The sequence below is a fragment of the Siphateles boraxobius genome, unplaced genomic scaffold (assembly GCF_051911475.1).
Source record: "Siphateles boraxobius isolate OS27281-9 unplaced genomic scaffold, OSU_SipBor_1 47, whole genome shotgun sequence".
Taxonomy (NCBI): Eukaryota; Metazoa; Chordata; class Actinopteri; order Cypriniformes; family Leuciscidae; genus Siphateles; species Siphateles boraxobius.
In genome coordinates, this window is record NW_027509108.1 from 733,413 (window position 1) to 750,708 (window position 17,296).

General features: G+C 35.5%; 1 protein-coding gene across 1 annotated transcript in view; it reads right to left on the reverse strand.

Moving 5' to 3' along the window:
- The window catches only part of prkacab (protein kinase, cAMP-dependent, catalytic, alpha, genome duplicate b), a 29,022-nt gene that overhangs the window by 10,942 nt on the left and 784 nt on the right, over positions 1 to 17,296 (reverse strand). Inside the window, exons 2-5 of the mRNA XM_077201321.1 lie at positions 13,917 to 13,978; positions 11,389 to 11,517; positions 10,215 to 10,313; positions 10,060 to 10,142 (exon numbers count right to left, since the gene is read on the reverse strand). Of these exons, the coding sequence (XP_077057436.1) occupies positions 10,060 to 10,142; positions 10,215 to 10,313; positions 11,389 to 11,517; positions 13,917 to 13,978 (373 nt within the window). The remainder of the gene's footprint in view (positions 1 to 10,059; positions 10,143 to 10,214; positions 10,314 to 11,388; positions 11,518 to 13,916; positions 13,979 to 17,296) is intronic.

Genomic DNA, 17,296 nt, shown 5'->3' on the forward strand with positions numbered 1-17,296 from the left:
TTCCATGCATATACACCTATAAACACTTGCACATGCATATAAACTTCCATGCATATACACCTATAAACACTTGCATATACATATAAACTTCCATGCATATACACATATAAACACTTGCATATACATATAAACTTCCATGCATATACACCTATAAACACTCGCATATACATATAAACTTCCATGCATATACACCTATAAACACTCGCACATATATATAAACTTCCATGCATATACACCTATAAACACTCGCACATACATATAAACTTCCATGCATATACACCTATAAACACTCGCACATACATATAAACTTCCATGCATATACACCTATAAACACTCGCACATACATATAAACTTCCATGCATATACACCTATCAACACTTGCATATACATATAAACTTTCATGCATATACACCTATAAACACTTGCATATACATAAACTTCCATGCATATACACCTATAAACACTCGCACATATATATAAACTTCCATGTATATACACCTATAAACACTTGCATATACATATAAACTTCCATGCATATACACCTATAAACACTCGCACATACATATGAACTTCCATGCATATACACCTATAAACACTCGCACATACACATAAACTTCCATGCATATACACCTATAAACACTCGCACATATATATAAACTTCCATGCATATACACCTATAAACACTTGCATATACATATAAACTTCCATGCATATACACCTATAAACACTCGCACATACATATAAACTTCCATGCATATACACCTATAAACACTCGCATATACATATGAACTTCCATGCATATACACCTATAAACACTCGGAAAACACACATAAACTTCCATGCATATACACCTATAAACACTCGCACATACACATAAACTTCCATGCATATACACCTATAAACACTCGCACATACATATGAACTTCCATGCATATACACCTATAAACACTCGGAAAACACACATAAACTTCCATGCATATACACCTATAAACACTCGCACATACACATAAACTTCCATGCATATACACCTATAAACACTCGCACATACACATAAACTTCCATGAATATACACCTATAAACACTCGCACATACATATAAACTTCCATGCATATACACCTATAAACACTCGCACATACATATAAACTTCCATGCATATACACCTATAAACACTTGCATATACATATAAACTTCCATGCATATACACCTATAAACACTCGCAAACACACATAAACTTCCATTCATATACACCTATAAACACTCGCACATACATATAAACTTCCATGCATATACACCTATAAACACTCGCACATACATATAAACTTCCATGCATATACACCTATAAACACTCGCAAACACACATAAACTTCCATTCATATACACCTATAAACACTCGCACATACATATAAACTTCCATGCATATACACCTATAAACACTCGCAAACACACATAAACTTCCATTCATATACACCTATAAACACTCGCACATACATATAAACTTCCATGCATATACACCTATAAACACTCGCACATGCATATAAACTTCCATGCATATACACCTATAAACACTCGCACATACATATAAACTTCCATGCATATACACCTATAAACACTCGCACATACATATAAACTTCCATGCATATACACCTATAAACACTCGCATATACATATAAACTTCCATGCATATACACCTATAAACACTCGCACATACATATAAACTTCCATGCATATACACCTATAAACACTCGCACATACATATAAACTTCCATGCATATACACCTATAAACACTCGCACATACATATAAACGTCCATGCATATACACCTATAAACACTTGCACATATATATAAACTTCCATGCATATACACCTATAAACACTTGCACATATATATAAACTTCCATTCATATACACCTATAAACACTCGCACATACATATAAACTTCCATGCATATACACCTATAAACACTCGCACATACACATAAACTTCCATGCATATACACCTATAAACACTTGCACATATATATAAACTTCCATTCATATACACCTATAAACACTCGCACATACATATAAACTTCCATGCATATACACCTTAAACACTTGCACATATATATAAACTTCCATTCATATACACCTATAAACACTCGCACATACATATAAACTTCCATGCATATACACCTATAAACACTCGCACATACATATAAACTTCCATGCATATACACCTATAAACACTCGCACATACATATAAACTTCCATGCATATACACCTATAAACACTCACACATACATATAAACTTCCATGCATATACACCTATAAACACTCGCACATACATATAAACTTCCATGCATATACACCTATAAACACTCGCACATACATATAAACTTTCATGCATATACACCTATAAACACTTGCATATACATATAAACTTTCATGCATATACACCTATAAACACTCGCATACGCATAAACTTCCATGCATATATGCTTTAGTTGTGTATATATGTATATGTGAGTGATATGGAAGGCATTTCAGTGTAAAAGGAAGTCATTTGTGCGTAACCTGTCTATTTACCGCATTTGCAATCATGAGCTGTGTCCCAATGTGAAGGCCGCGGACTTCGAAGGATGCAGCCTATTCATCCTTCGAAGGACGCACCATGTAATCTTCGTAGGATTTCCTAATTGCGCAACCAGGTGTTCCCGATTACCGCTCCTGGCGCAAAGCAACGGTGCGAGAGTACAGCTGCCATCCTGATTGCCATCCTTTCTTATAATTGAATAAACAGCTATGGATCCAGAATTGGCTATTGTCATTTTTTTGTTTTATATTTTACTGACATGGTGATGATGTTTCAGTCATGTATTTTCAGATTTAATAGCCAAGACCATGGCCAGAGCTGGTTTGCTGCGTCCCAATTCAGAAGTTGCTTCATGAATTACCAGATTACACTTTAAACTGTTCAAGTATTGGGTGTTAACTTACGTAAATAATGTAATGAAAAGAAAATGTGTAAACATAAATGTATAAAAACACACAATTTTATTTGTGAAAACTCACAATAACAAGAAAACGATGTGCTTTTGTAAAATGAAAGAAAACAATCAGGCGTGCTTTCATGATCTCCGTGAACTGGAGCGCGTCTCAAAAATGAACTGAAACAAAATATAGCCTACCTATACAAAGCTTGAAATGTCCACTTTTAAACGAACAAATTCGAATATAATTTCTAAGTTCTAATTTGGCCTTAGAAAACCAGTAAAATCGAATTTTTTTCCATATTAATTTGTGAATATTTCAAATATTTAATAAAGGGGAAAAAAGTCCTAAACAAAAATCTGAAAATACGTCAATATTTTTATTTTTTTGCGCAGCATTCGGTGTAGGTACAGTTCAAATTCAAATTTTGGTGCTCAACTTTGCGTTTTAAAAATAGCCTAACAACCGTTCATTTTTCGTTTTTCAATTACGGGTTAAAACAAGAAAAACGAGTGGACGCAAAAGTACACGGACCTTATATTATTAAATATTTCAAATAATGTATTTGTAGAAAAAGATTGATAGTCTTGGGTCTGTGTACTTTTGCGTCCATTCGTTTTTGCACAAATAAAAGTAGTTGCGAATGATGCATTATTCTTTTCTGTATGACCAGAAATTATAGAGTAGCCTATTTTAAGTTGTTTCACACTCCGCACACACTCTTGGATAGGCCTATGCGTCAAAATCTTGTGTTTATTTATGATAATCTTAGCCCTGTATTATTACTTTTTGCTTATTCTATTATACTGAGCTTTTTCCTCCCAAAAAAATGGACTTTAAAGGTACAAGCCTAAATGTCGTTTTATAGAAAATTGAAGAAATTATCCATTTTAAAAAATTAAGTTTAAACCCAATGCAAAGCATCCCTCATAAACAGGTGGCCAGGTTGAATCATCGTGGGCATGATTTGTTAAACCGAGTGAACAGTTTAAGAAATTGTGAGTTCAGTTTATAAACTGAGGGGATGGATTGCAAAACCGTCGCCACGGATTGTTTTTTTCCGCCCACAGGGGGGGAATATTGTTCCGTGAACGCACAAATGACTTCCTTTTACACTGAAATGACTTCCTTTTACACTGAAATGACTTCCGGTTGCACTGAAACATTCACGCACATCCACATATGAAATCACTCGCATATACATACTGTATATACGCAACTAAAGCATGCATCCACGTTTTATTTTGTATGTATGCTCGAGTGTTTTATGGATGTGTATGCGCGTATCAGGTTTATGTGTATGTGCGAGTGTTTATAGGTGTATATGCATGGAAGTTTATATGTATGTGCAAGTGTTTATAGGTGTATATGCATGGAAGTTTATGTGTGTTTGCGAGTGTTTATAGGTGTATATGCATGGAAGTTATGTGTGTTTGCGAGTATTTATAGGTGTATATGCATGGAAGTTTATATGTATGTGCAAGTGTTTATGGGTGTATATGCATGGAAGTTTATGTGTGTTTGCGAGTGTTTATAGGTGTATATGCATGGAAGTTTATGTGTGTTTGCGAGTGTTTATAGGTGTATATGCATGGAAGTTTATATGTATGTGCAAGTGTTTATAGGTGTATATGCATGGAAGTTTATGTGTGTTTGCGAGTGTTTATAGGTGTATATGCATGGAAGTTATGTGTGTTTGCGAGTATTTATAGGTGTATATGCATGGAAGTTTATATGTATGTGCGAGTGTTTATGGGTGTATATGCATGGAAGTTTATGTGTGTTTGCGAGTGTTTATAGGTGTATATGCATGGAAGTTATGTGTGTTTGCGAGTATTTATAGGTGTATATGCATGGAAGTTTATATGTATGTGCAAGTGTTTATAGGTGTATATGCATGGAAGTTTATATGTATGTGCGAGTGTTTATAGGTGTATATGCATGGAAGTTTATATGTATGTGCGAGTGTTTATAGGTGTATATGCATGGAAGTTTATATGTATGTGCGAGTGTTTATAGGTGTATATGCATGGAAGTTTATATGTATGTGCGAGTGTTTATAGGTGTATATGCATGGAAGTTTATATGTATGTGTGAGTGTTTATAGGTGTATATGCATGGAAGTTTATGTGTGTTTGCGAGTGTTTATAGGTGTATATGCATGGAAATTATGTGTGTTTGCGAGTATTTATAGGTGTATATGCATGGAAGTTTATATGTATGTGCGAGTGTTTATGGGTGTATATGCATGGAAGTTTATGTGTGTTTGCGAGTGTTTATAGGTGTATATGCATGGAAGTTTATATGTATGTGCAAGTGTTTATAGGTGTATATGCATGGAAGTTTATGTGTGTTTGCGAGTGTTAATAGGTGTATATGCATGGAAGTTTATATGTATGTGCGAGTGTTTATAGGTGTATATGCATGGAAGTTTATGTGTGTTTGCGAGTGTTTATAGGTGTATATGCATGGAAATTATGTGTGTTTGCGAGTGTTTATAGGTGTATATGCATGGAAGTTTATGTGTGTTTGCGAGTGTTTATAGGTGTATATGCATGGAAGTTTATATGCATGTGCAAGTGTTTATAGGTGTATATGCATGGAAGTTTATGTGTGTTTGCGAGTGTTAATAGGTGTATATGCATGGAAGTTATGTGTGTTTGCGAGTATTTATAGGTGTATATGCATGGAAGTTTATATGTATGTGCGAGTGTTTATAGGTGTATATGCATGGAAGTTTATATGTATTTGCGAGTGTTTATAGGTGTATATGCATGGAAGTTTATATGTATGTGTGAGTGTTTATAGGTGTATATGCATGGAAGTTTATGTGTGTTTGCGAGTGTTTATAGGTGTTTATGCATGGAAATTATGTGTGTTTGCGAGTATTTATAGGTGTATATGCATGGAAGTTTATATGTATGTGCGAGTGTTTATGGGTGTATATGCATGGAAGTTTATGTGTGTTTGCGAGTGTTTATAGGTGTATATGCATGGAAGTTTATATGCATGTGCAAGTGTTTATAGGTGTATATGCATGGAAGTTTATGTGTGTTTGCGAGTGTTAATAGGTGTATATGCATGGAAGTTATGTGTGTTTGCGAGTATTTATAGGTGTATATGCATGGAAGTTTATATGTATGTGCAAGTGTTTATAGGTGTATATGCATGGAAGTTTATATGTATGTGCGAGTGTTTATAGGTGTATATGCATGGAAGTTTATATGTATGTGCGAGTGTTTATAGGTGTATATGCATGGAAGTTTATATGTATGTGCGACTGTTTATAGGTGTATATGCATGGAAGTTTATATGTATGTGCGAGTGTTTATAGGTGTATATGCATGGAAGTTTATATGTATGTGCGAGTGTTTATAGGTGTATATGCATGGAAGTTTATATGTATGTGTGAGTGTTTATAGGTGTATATGCATGGAAGTTTATATGTATGTGCGAGTGTTTATAGGTGTATATGCATGGAAGTTTATATGTATGTGCGAGTGTTTATAGGTGTATATGCATGGAAGTTTATATGTATGTGCGAGTGTTTATAGGTGTATATGCATGGAAGTTTATATGTATGTGCGAGTGTTTATAGGTGTATATGCATGGAAGTTTATATGTATGTGCGAGTGTTTATAGGTGTATATGCATGGAAGTTTATATGTATGTGTGAGTGTTTATAGGTGTATATGCATGGAAGTTTATGTGTGTTTGCGAGTGTTTATAGGTGTATATGCATGGAAGTTTATATGTATATGCAAGTGTTTATAGGTGTATATGCATGGAAGTTTATGTGTGTTTGCGAGTGTTTATAGGTGTATATGCATGGAAGTTTATATGTATGTGCGAGTGTTTATAGGTGTATATGCATGGAAGTTTATATGTATGTGTGAGTGTTTATAGGTGTATATGCATGGAAGTTTATATGTATGTGCGAGTGTTTATAGGTGTATATGCATGGAAGTTTATATGTATGTGTGAGTGTTTATAGGTGTATATGCATGGAAATGTATATGTATGTGTGAGTGTTTATAGGTGTATATGCATGGAAGTTTATATGTATGTGCGAGTGTTTATATGTGTATATGCATGGAAGTTTATATGTATGTGCGAGTGTTTATAGGTGTATATGCATGGAAGTTTATATGTATGTGTGAGTGTTTATAGGTGTATATGCATGGAAGTTTATATGTATGTGTGAGTGTTTATAGGTGTATATGCATGGAAGTTTATATGTATATGTGAGTGTTTATAGGTGTATATGCATGGAAGTTTATATGTATGTGTGAGTGTTTATAGGTGTATATGCATGGAAGTTTATATGTATATGCGAGTGTTTATAGGTGTATATGCATGGAAGTTTATATGTATGTGCGAGTGTTTATAGGTGTATATGCATGGAAGTTTATGTGTGTTTGCGAGTGTTTATAGGTGTATATGCATGGAAGTTTATATGTATATGCAAGTGTTTATAGGTGTATATGCATGGAAGTTTATGTGTGTTTGCGAGTGTTTATAGGTGTATATGCATGGAAGTTTATATGTATGTGCGAGTGTTTATAGGTGTATATGCATGGAAGTTTATATGTATGTGTGAGTGTTTATAGGTGTATATGCATGGAAGTTTATATGTATGTGCGAGTGTTTATAGGTGTATATGCATGGAAGTTTATATGTATATGCGAGTGTTTATAGGTGTATATGCATGGAAGTTTATATGTATGTGTGAGTGTTTATAGGTGTATATGCATGGAAGTTTATATGTATGTGTGAGTGTTTATAGGTGTATATGCATGGAAGTTTATATGTATATGCGAGTGTTTATAGGTGTATATGCATGGAAGTTTATATGTATGTGTGAGTGTTTATAGGTGTATATGCATGGAAGTTCATATGTATGTGTGAGTGTTTATAGGTGTATATGCATGGAAGTTCATATGTATGTGTGAGTGTTTATAGGTGTATATGCATGGAAGTTCATATGTATGTGCGAGTGTTTATAGGTGTATATGCATGGAAGTTTATATGTATGTGCGAGTGTTTATAGCTGTATATGCATGGAAGTTTATATGTATGTGTGAGTGTTTATAGGTGTATATGCATGGAAGTTTATATGTATGTGCGAGTGTTTATAGGTGTATATGCATGGAAGTTCATATGTATGTGTGAGTGTTTATAGGTGTATATGCAAGGAAGTTTATATGTATATGCGAGTGTTTATAGGTGTATATGCATGGAAGTTTATGTGTATGTGCGAGTGTTTATAGGTGTATATGCATGGAAGTTTATATGTATATGCGAGTGTTTATAGGTGTATATGCATGGAAGTTTATGTGTATGTGCGAGTGTTTATAGGTGTATATGCATGGAAGTTTATATGTATGTGCGAGTGTTTATAGGTGTATATGCATGGAAGTGTATATGTATATGCAAGTGTTTATAGGTGTATATGCATGGAAGTTTATATGTATGTGCGAGTGTTTATAGGTGTATATGCATGGAAGTTTATATGTATGTGCGAGTGTTTATAGGTGTATATGCATGGAAGTTTATATGTATGTGCGAGTGTTTATAGGTGTATATGCATGGAAGTTTATATGTATGTGCGAGTGTTTATAGGTGTATATGCATGGAAGTTTATGTGTGTTTGCGAGTGTTTATAGGTGTATATGCATGGAAGTTTATGTGTGTTTGCGAGTGTTTATAGGTGTATATGCATGGAAGTTTATATGTATGTGCGAGTGTTTATAGGTGTATATGCATGGAAGTTTATATGTATGTGTGAGTGTTTATAGGTGTATATGCATGGAAGTTTATATGTATGTGCGAGTGTTTATAGGTGTATATGCATGGAAGTTTATATGTATATGCGAGTGTTTATAGGTGTATATGCATGGAAGTTTATATGTATGTGTGAGTGTTTATAGGTGTATATGCATGGAAGTTTATATGTATGTGTGAGTGTTTATAGGTGTATATGCATGGAAGTTTATATGTATATGCGAGTGTTTATAGGTGTATATGCATGGAAGTTTATATGTATGTGTGAGTGTTTATAGGTGTATATGCATGGAAGTTTATATGTATGTGCGAGTGTTTATAGGTGTATATGCATGGAAGTTTATATGTATGTGCGAGTGTTTATAGGTGTATATGCATGGAAGTTTATATGTATGTGCGAGTGTTTATAGGTGTATATGCATGGAAGTGTATATGTATGTGCAAGTGTTTATAGGTGTATATGCATGGAAGTTTATATGTATGTGTGAGTGTTTATAGGTGTATATGCATGGAAGTTTATGTGTATGTGCGAGTGTTTATAGGTGTATATGCATGGAAGTTTATATGTATATGCGAGTGTTTATAGGTGTATATGCATGGAAGTTTATGTGTATATGCAAGTGTTTATAGGTGTATATGCATGGAAGTGTATATGTATGTGCGAGTGTTTATGGGTGTATATGCATGTAAGTGTATATGTATGTGCGAGTGTTTATAGGTGTATATGCATGGAAGTTTATATGTATGTGCAAGTGTTTATAGGTGTATATGCATGGAAGTTTATATGTATGTGCAAGTGTTTATAGGTGTATGCGTGCGTCAAGTTTATATGTATGTGCAAGTTATTCACAAGTATATATGCATTCATTACTAACATAATATGTATTGGTATGGATTTCATATTAGTGTGCACGTGTATTTCATATATGTATTTTGAACATCCAATAGTGTACATGTATATGCGAGTACTTTATAGGTGTATATGCACGTGTGTTATGTATGTATTGATAAGCGAAGTTTGATTTAAATCCTACGTGGCGCCTCATACGTTTTACAATTTCCATGACATTTGTTACGTATCCGCTTCAAGCATTACAACACTCATGATATCTTTCAGTAACTCTACAATAAGTAAATCCATTTCACCAGATAATTACTTTTGGCCAGCGACCCCATAGAAATAAACAGAGCTACGGCAAAACACGATGGCATTGTTTCACTGGCGCTATTATAGTATTTGTGCACTTCATGTTGCATTTCCCCGTCAGAGACTATAAAAGCACATCGAGAATGTACAGATATTCACCTGAATCTGCCGATTCTGCGCAGGTGTGAAAACATCTCTCCTCCCTGAACGTACTGCATCACCATGTAGAGATTAGTGTTGTCCTGCAACACACACACACACAGGTCCATTACATGCGCCATCATCCAGTTATCCGTGTCCGGACGGATGCTCACCTTGAAGGAGTACTCCAGGCGCACGAGGAAGGGGAAGCTGACGGCCTGCAGGATCCTCTTCTCGTTCAGTGTGTGTTCGATCTGCTTCAGCTTCACCACCTGAACACACACAGTGTTACTCAACGCATCCATCACGTCTAATGCCCAGTTCACACTGAACGATTTTAGGCCCGATTTTTAGGCCGACAAATGCCTGAAATCAGCCCTTGATCACTTAGAATCCACTATGAGGTTGATTTATTTTATTTTTCCTTACGAAATTGTTTAATGCAGCATTCTATATGTATATAGGTGTGTTTGAGTTGTTTAATAAAAAAAAAATATATAATATATCAGAGTTGTTTGTGGTGGGGTAAACTAAACGCAATATGCGTTGACGCCACAATCGTGTTGCATTGTGGTATATGGAGCTGCCTGAAGTGTACATATGTGACCCTGGACCTTAAAACCAGTGTTAAGTCACACAGGTATACTTGTGGAAATAGCCAACAATACATTGTATGGGTCAAAATTATCGATTTTTCTTTTATGCCAAAAATCATTAGGATATTAAGTAAAAATCATGTTTCATGAAGATATTTTGTAAATTTCCTACCGTAATGTATAAAAAAAATTCTTTTTGTGAGTGAATACAGCAAAATCGCGAACATAAATGGACAACTTCAAAGGCGATTTTCTCAACGTTTAGATTTTGTTGCACCCCCAGAATCCAGATTTTCAAATAGTTGTATCTCGGCCAAATATTGTCCTATCATAACAAACCATACATCAATGGAAAGCTTATTTATTCAGCTTTCAGATAATGTATACATCTCAATTTCAAAAAATTTACCCCTGTGACTGGATTTGTGGTCCAGGGTCACATATGAAGTAGATTCGCTCCTCAGTTGAAATTTCGGCGATTCTCTCTTTTGTAAAGTCATGCAGTGTGAAACCTCCTGTCGCCGATCCATCGTACAGTGTGAACACAGCAGCAACTGAATGTCACACCAGATACTCGTACAGTGTGAACACAGCAGCGACTGAATGTCACACCAGATACTCGTACAGTGTGAACACAGCAGCGACTACTGTGAAAATCGTGCAGTGTGAATAGAACAGTGACCAGACTACTGTGAAAATCGTGCAGTGTGAACTCGGCATAACACAGCGTTTGAGTTTAAGCCCCGCTCACCTTCTGTTTGTTGAGGATCTTCATGGCGTAGTGCTGGCCGGTCTCTCGGTGTCTGACCAGCATCACGCGACCGAACGAGCCAGTGCCCAGCGTCTTCAACCGCTCGAAGTCCTCCAGGCCCGCCGTGTTCTGTGGGACAGGCGACGGGGGTTAGCATGTTTATGTGCAGTTATGCACCGATGCTAAATTACTCTGAATAATCAGAACGACATCTGCTCATACAGACCGTTTTTATACCTAGTTTCAAATTAAGGATAATAATAAAGAAAGGTAAATAATGTTTTTATTCCCTCCATTCTCTCTCTGTTTTTATGGAAGCTTGTTTCCACCACAGAATAAAAAATAAAAAAGGTAATTGTGACTTTTTATCTCACAATTGCGAGATATAAAGTCAGAATTGCGTGTTTTAAAGTCTCAATTGCGTGTTAAAGTCAGAATTGCGTGATATAAAGTCAGAATTGTGTGTTATGAAGTCAGAATTGTGTGTTATAAAGTCAGATTTGTGTTATAAAGTCACAATTGTGTGATATAAAGTCGCAATTGCGTGTTATAAAGTCGCAATTGCGTGTTAACGTCAGAATTGTGTGTTATAAAGTCAGAATTACGTGATATAAAGTCAGAATTGTGTTAAAAAGTCGCAATTGAATGTTAAAGTCAGAATTCTGGTTATAAAGTCAGAATTGCGTGTTTTAAAGTGGCAATTGTGTGTTATAAAGTCAGAATTGTTTGATATAAAGTCAGAATTGCGTGTTATAGTCTCAATTGCGTGTTAAAGTCGGAATTGTGTTATGAAGTCAGAATTGCGTGATATAAAGTCAGAATTGTATTATAAAGTCGCAATTGTGTGATATAAAGTCGCAATTGCGTGATATAAAGTCAGAATTGTGTTATAAAGTCGCAATTGTGTGATATAAAGTCAGAATTGTGTTATAAAGTCGCAATTGTGTGATATAAAGTCACAATTGCGTGATATAAAGTCAGAATTGTGTTATAAAGTCGCAATTGTGTGATATAAAGTCAGAATTGTGTTATAAAGTCGCAATTGTGTGATATAAAGTCACAATTGCGTGATATAAAGTCAGAATTGTGAGACGCAAACTTGCATTTCTGACTTTTTTTCTCAAAATTGCATGTTTATATCTCGCAATTCAAAATTTATAACACACAATTGGGAGATATAAAGTCGCATTTGCGTGTTATAAAGTCAAAATTGTGATATAAATTCAAATTCTGAGGAAAAAAGTCTTTTTTTCCCTTAGAATTAGACTTAATAACTCGTTTATCGTAGATTATCTCACAATTCTGAGAAAAGATGTAATTTTTGTAAACTCACAATTATCTTTTAAAATGTTTTATTCTGTGGCGGAAACAAGCTTCCATATGTTTCAGAATAACTGGTCTCAGTTGTAAACAGAAAACACATTTACACTCTTTACTCACATTAACTGAATTCTGAATGTCAAAATTGGCCATTCATATTTTTATGGAATTTTACAATATTTATTATATATGATCCATCTGTGCAAATCAGTTTTTTTTTATTCATGCATCTCGTAATCTTCAATCAGAATAACTTCCCTCTTGCAGCGACATCTATTCTCTTCTCTGATAACGAGGGCGGGGCAACCTGTCACTTAAATGGCATCGACCAATAGCAAACCACAACCATCCAATAAATTCCACAAGCCCCGCCCTACATTTGTTCTTGTTTGTAAAGCAGTTTCACTCGGATATATGTCACAATAGGGAAGAAAAGACTTTCACAACTTCCGTGCAATGCCTTCTTTTGTTGTACGATATCTAAAAGTTATCTGATCATTGGCGGTTTATTAACGATGCATCGATGCATCCCTGGTTTCGAGTAGTGAGGAATGCTTTCGAAAAAAAAAGTAATTTGTGAAGCTTCGAAACCTTTGCGAAACATTTGTTTCAGATTAGTGATTTAGAGCGCGTATCAAACTCTCAAAGTCATGTGATTTCAGTAAACAGGGCTTTATAACTATTTTGAAATGTTTTGAAATGTCACTGGTTCAGCACTACGAGGCAACGATCTGTGTAGAAACAATGAACCAGCGTCTATACGGTTTTACCTGATCCCAGATCAGTTTTACACTTTTTTAGACATTTTAATGACATTTGTATAATACAAAGGAAGAGTTGTAGTTGAATGTCTCTGATTAACCACGCTCGCTATAAAACAAACAAAACAGGCTCTACAACATTCGCAGTTGGTTTGTAAAAGGCGTTTTTACATTTACACAGTTCTGACCAGCAGGCGTCACCAGAAACAGTCAATCGTTAGTGTTTTAATCGATTCGAAGCTCTCATCACTAGTTTCGAGAGTGTTTTGAGTGGTTTCTTACTGGCCCAAAGGACTCTGTGATCTTATGGGTTTGTTCAACTGTTGTTTAAATGACCAGGTGACACTCATTTAACATAATACAATAAAGCAGCTCTGAGAACGATTCGCACTGGAAACGCTTGCGTATTGAAAGCTGCAGCCTGGTTTTCCCTTTATATCCTCTCACCTGTGCAGGATTCTCCCATTTCCTGAGGAAATCTTCTTTGGCGAAGGCCAGAAACTCTTTGACTGTGGGAAGAGACAGAAAACACACTCAACATTACAAGAAGCAACATCTTATTTGATTTTTAAGGCCACTGAATTATCAAAACCTGTTGCACACAATCTACTACATGTCGTCTGATTGACAGTTTATACTTTTAAAAGTATCATTTTAAAAGTGTTTTGATACAAGGTTTGCTGTGAAATGTAATGATTTATATAAAGAAAACTTTTATATTGGACTGAAGCAACTTAAAGATTTACTTGATTATCCATTCATCAAAATGTGAGCCATCAAATATGATCATCAGGCTTTTGAGGAAGGTTTATCTAAATCATCATCATTGTATTGCATTATTTTGCCTCCACAATAAAAAAACTTTGAAAAATAAAATAATAGAGCTTTAAAAATAAAAAAGAAGCATTTAAATAGTCTTATTTAATATTATTGGGAGATACAGCGACAACTAAGATTTATATGGTTTTTTTGCAAGTAGTTGTTGGATATTGCATTGATTTATGAATTATACATTGAAAATGTGTTTCATTGTACTATTTCGCCATATCATAAACTGCACCAGATTGCATAGTTTTTCTCAGTTTGAACCTTTGAATAAATGATGATTTTTCCTCCACCACTAAAATATACTATACAAGCCAAAAAAGCCTGATGTACTGAATTTGAATGAGATGGTTAACGATAATGATAAGCGTTAAACGTGATAACATGAGAAAATCAGCAATGCAAAAAGTTCTAAAAACTTGATTCAACTTCAGCTTACAATAAAAGTGCAGCATCTGAGCTTTTGTTTTTTAGACTCTTTTCGGTTTTAAAATCCACTCCGCAGATTTTCCCACAAACTCAGCGCAGAAAGATATAAAGCAAGCAAACAGACAAATGGCAAGTGATTAGCACAACAAGCCCACAAGCAGGCCAGCGGGGAAGGATCCGTCTAAACTGTGTTCAAGCAGGGTTTTCCTTATGGGAGTTATGCCCATACACATTGTACGATTTTGGGCTGTCCCAGACGAAAGATGACCAATCGTGGAGATTCCAATGATCGTGGCTCCTAAACGTGGTTCTACGTCGTACAGTGTGAAAGCTTCAAAGACGGTCTTGCGACCAAAGATAGTCTACGATCATTTTCAGTGTTTGCTGCTACGACACGTCCGCTGACTAGCCAATCAAAATGCAACATCAATGGGCGTATTGATCAACGAGACATGGCGCTAAAACTTCAAACTACTTTCCTCAAGCCTTATTTTCACAAATGTCATGCCATATTCGCCTCATCCTCTTTTTTCAGCATACATAAAAACCACAACTGCCAATCAAGTGTGATTCATCTTGCTCTATTTGTTCACCACTAGCGCATGACGTTTTATTCTTCTATACTAACTTGCATCGTAGCCTACGATTCAATAGGTGTCATCATCGTAAAGTTTACATAGTCTACTTTGTACACATAACTTACGTACACAAGTTTATTAGATCCATGTCGTACAGTGTGATTTGTATTGATCTTATACTCTGTAGCAGGCATAAAACGACTCGATACGCTCAAGACAAATGTATTTGTTTAGTGAATTTCAAAGCAGCTTTCAGGAAATCATGACGTTAATTTTTATACTTATCTTCATGTCTCACAGGAACATTTAGCAGATTCGATCGCTTTACGCAAGTATGCAGATGAAGTTGGATATACTATTAGTCTTTTTAACCCCAGGTTTAAGGGTTAATTCACCCAAAAATGAAAATTTCATCATGAATTACTCACCCTCAAGCCATCCTAGGTGTAGGCTATATGACATTCTTCTTTCAGACGAACACAGAGTTATATTAAAAATTGTCCCGGCTCTTCCAAGCTTTATAATGGGAGTGAATGGTACCTTAGATTTTGAAGCCCATAAAAGTGCATCCATCCATCATAAAAGTAATCCATACGTCTTCAGGGGGTTAATAAAGGCCTTCTGAAGTGAAGAAAAATATCCATATTTATAACTTTATAAACTGTAATCACTGGCTTCCGTTAACGGCTGTACGCAAGTCTAGTTCCGGCGGAAGAGTGACCTCTGACCTGAAGTGTGACCTCTGACCCGAAGAGTGACCTCTGACCGGAAGACTTCTAATTCATGACCGTTTTGTTTTGCTCGATCCTTATACTCATCAATACATCATGTGTCAGGTAAGAGGTCACTCTTCGGGTCAGAGGTCACTCTTCGGGTCAGAGGTCACTCTTCCGCCAGAACTAGACTCGCGTATGGCCGTTAATGGAAGCCAGTGATTATAGTTTATTAAGTTATAAATATGGATATTTTTCTTACACAAATGCATGGCTTCGCTTCAGAAGACCGTTATTAACCCCTGGAGTCGAATGGAGCACTTTTATGATGGATGGATACACTTTTTTGGGGATTAAAAATCTCAGGTACCATTCATTCCCATTATAAAACTGGGAAGAGCAAGGATATCTTTTAATATAGGCTAACTCTGGCCTAATTGTGTTTGACTGAGAGAATTAAGTCATATATGCACCTAGGATGGCTCGGGGGTCAGTAAATTATTGGATGATTTTCATTTTTGGGTGAAAGGCCACATTTAACCCTGGGTTAAGAAGTGTTTCACACTTGTATTTGTAACAGGGGTTAGCAGCACCAATTTTTCACTACCAAAGTTATGCGTTATGTTGAGTTGTTTCACAACATACAAATCAATCATACAAGAATATTCATTCATTTTGTACAGTCACACAAACTCTCAAGCGTCAGCATCGAGAGAAACGGTTGAGCGGCTTTTGTCCGTTTTGACATTTCTTACAGAAACAGGAAGGTTGTGTGTGACATATATCGATGGACTTATCGAATATTTATTCATTAACATTAATAGCCAATGGTTCATGTCACAGCTGAGAGCCGTGACGTAATCATTTCAGAGTAGATTTTATTGGACAAAAACATGCAAGATGATGCCGTCAACAATTTTGATTTGATTTCCAGAAGAGAAAGACTCATTAAAAACGTCAACAGTGAAGGGCAAGCGTGATTTTAGAGCATTATTAAAACAGATTGCAAGTCGATGTAACAATGTAAATATGCAAATAATGATACCCTGATGGGGTTTAGCCTACATGTGTAAAATTTTAAAATCTGACAACTTAGCTAATTACTAGGCTAAACCAGGGTTAGTATGAACCGTGTGAAACATGAAAAACTTAACCCAGGGTTAAACATTTCAACTAGCAGGGCCATAACCAACATAGATGTCAATTAATACGATTGTTATCAAATTTTGATACGTGGTCCCCTGCATATAAGGGGTTCTTGCTGTTTTATTCAGACCTTGTG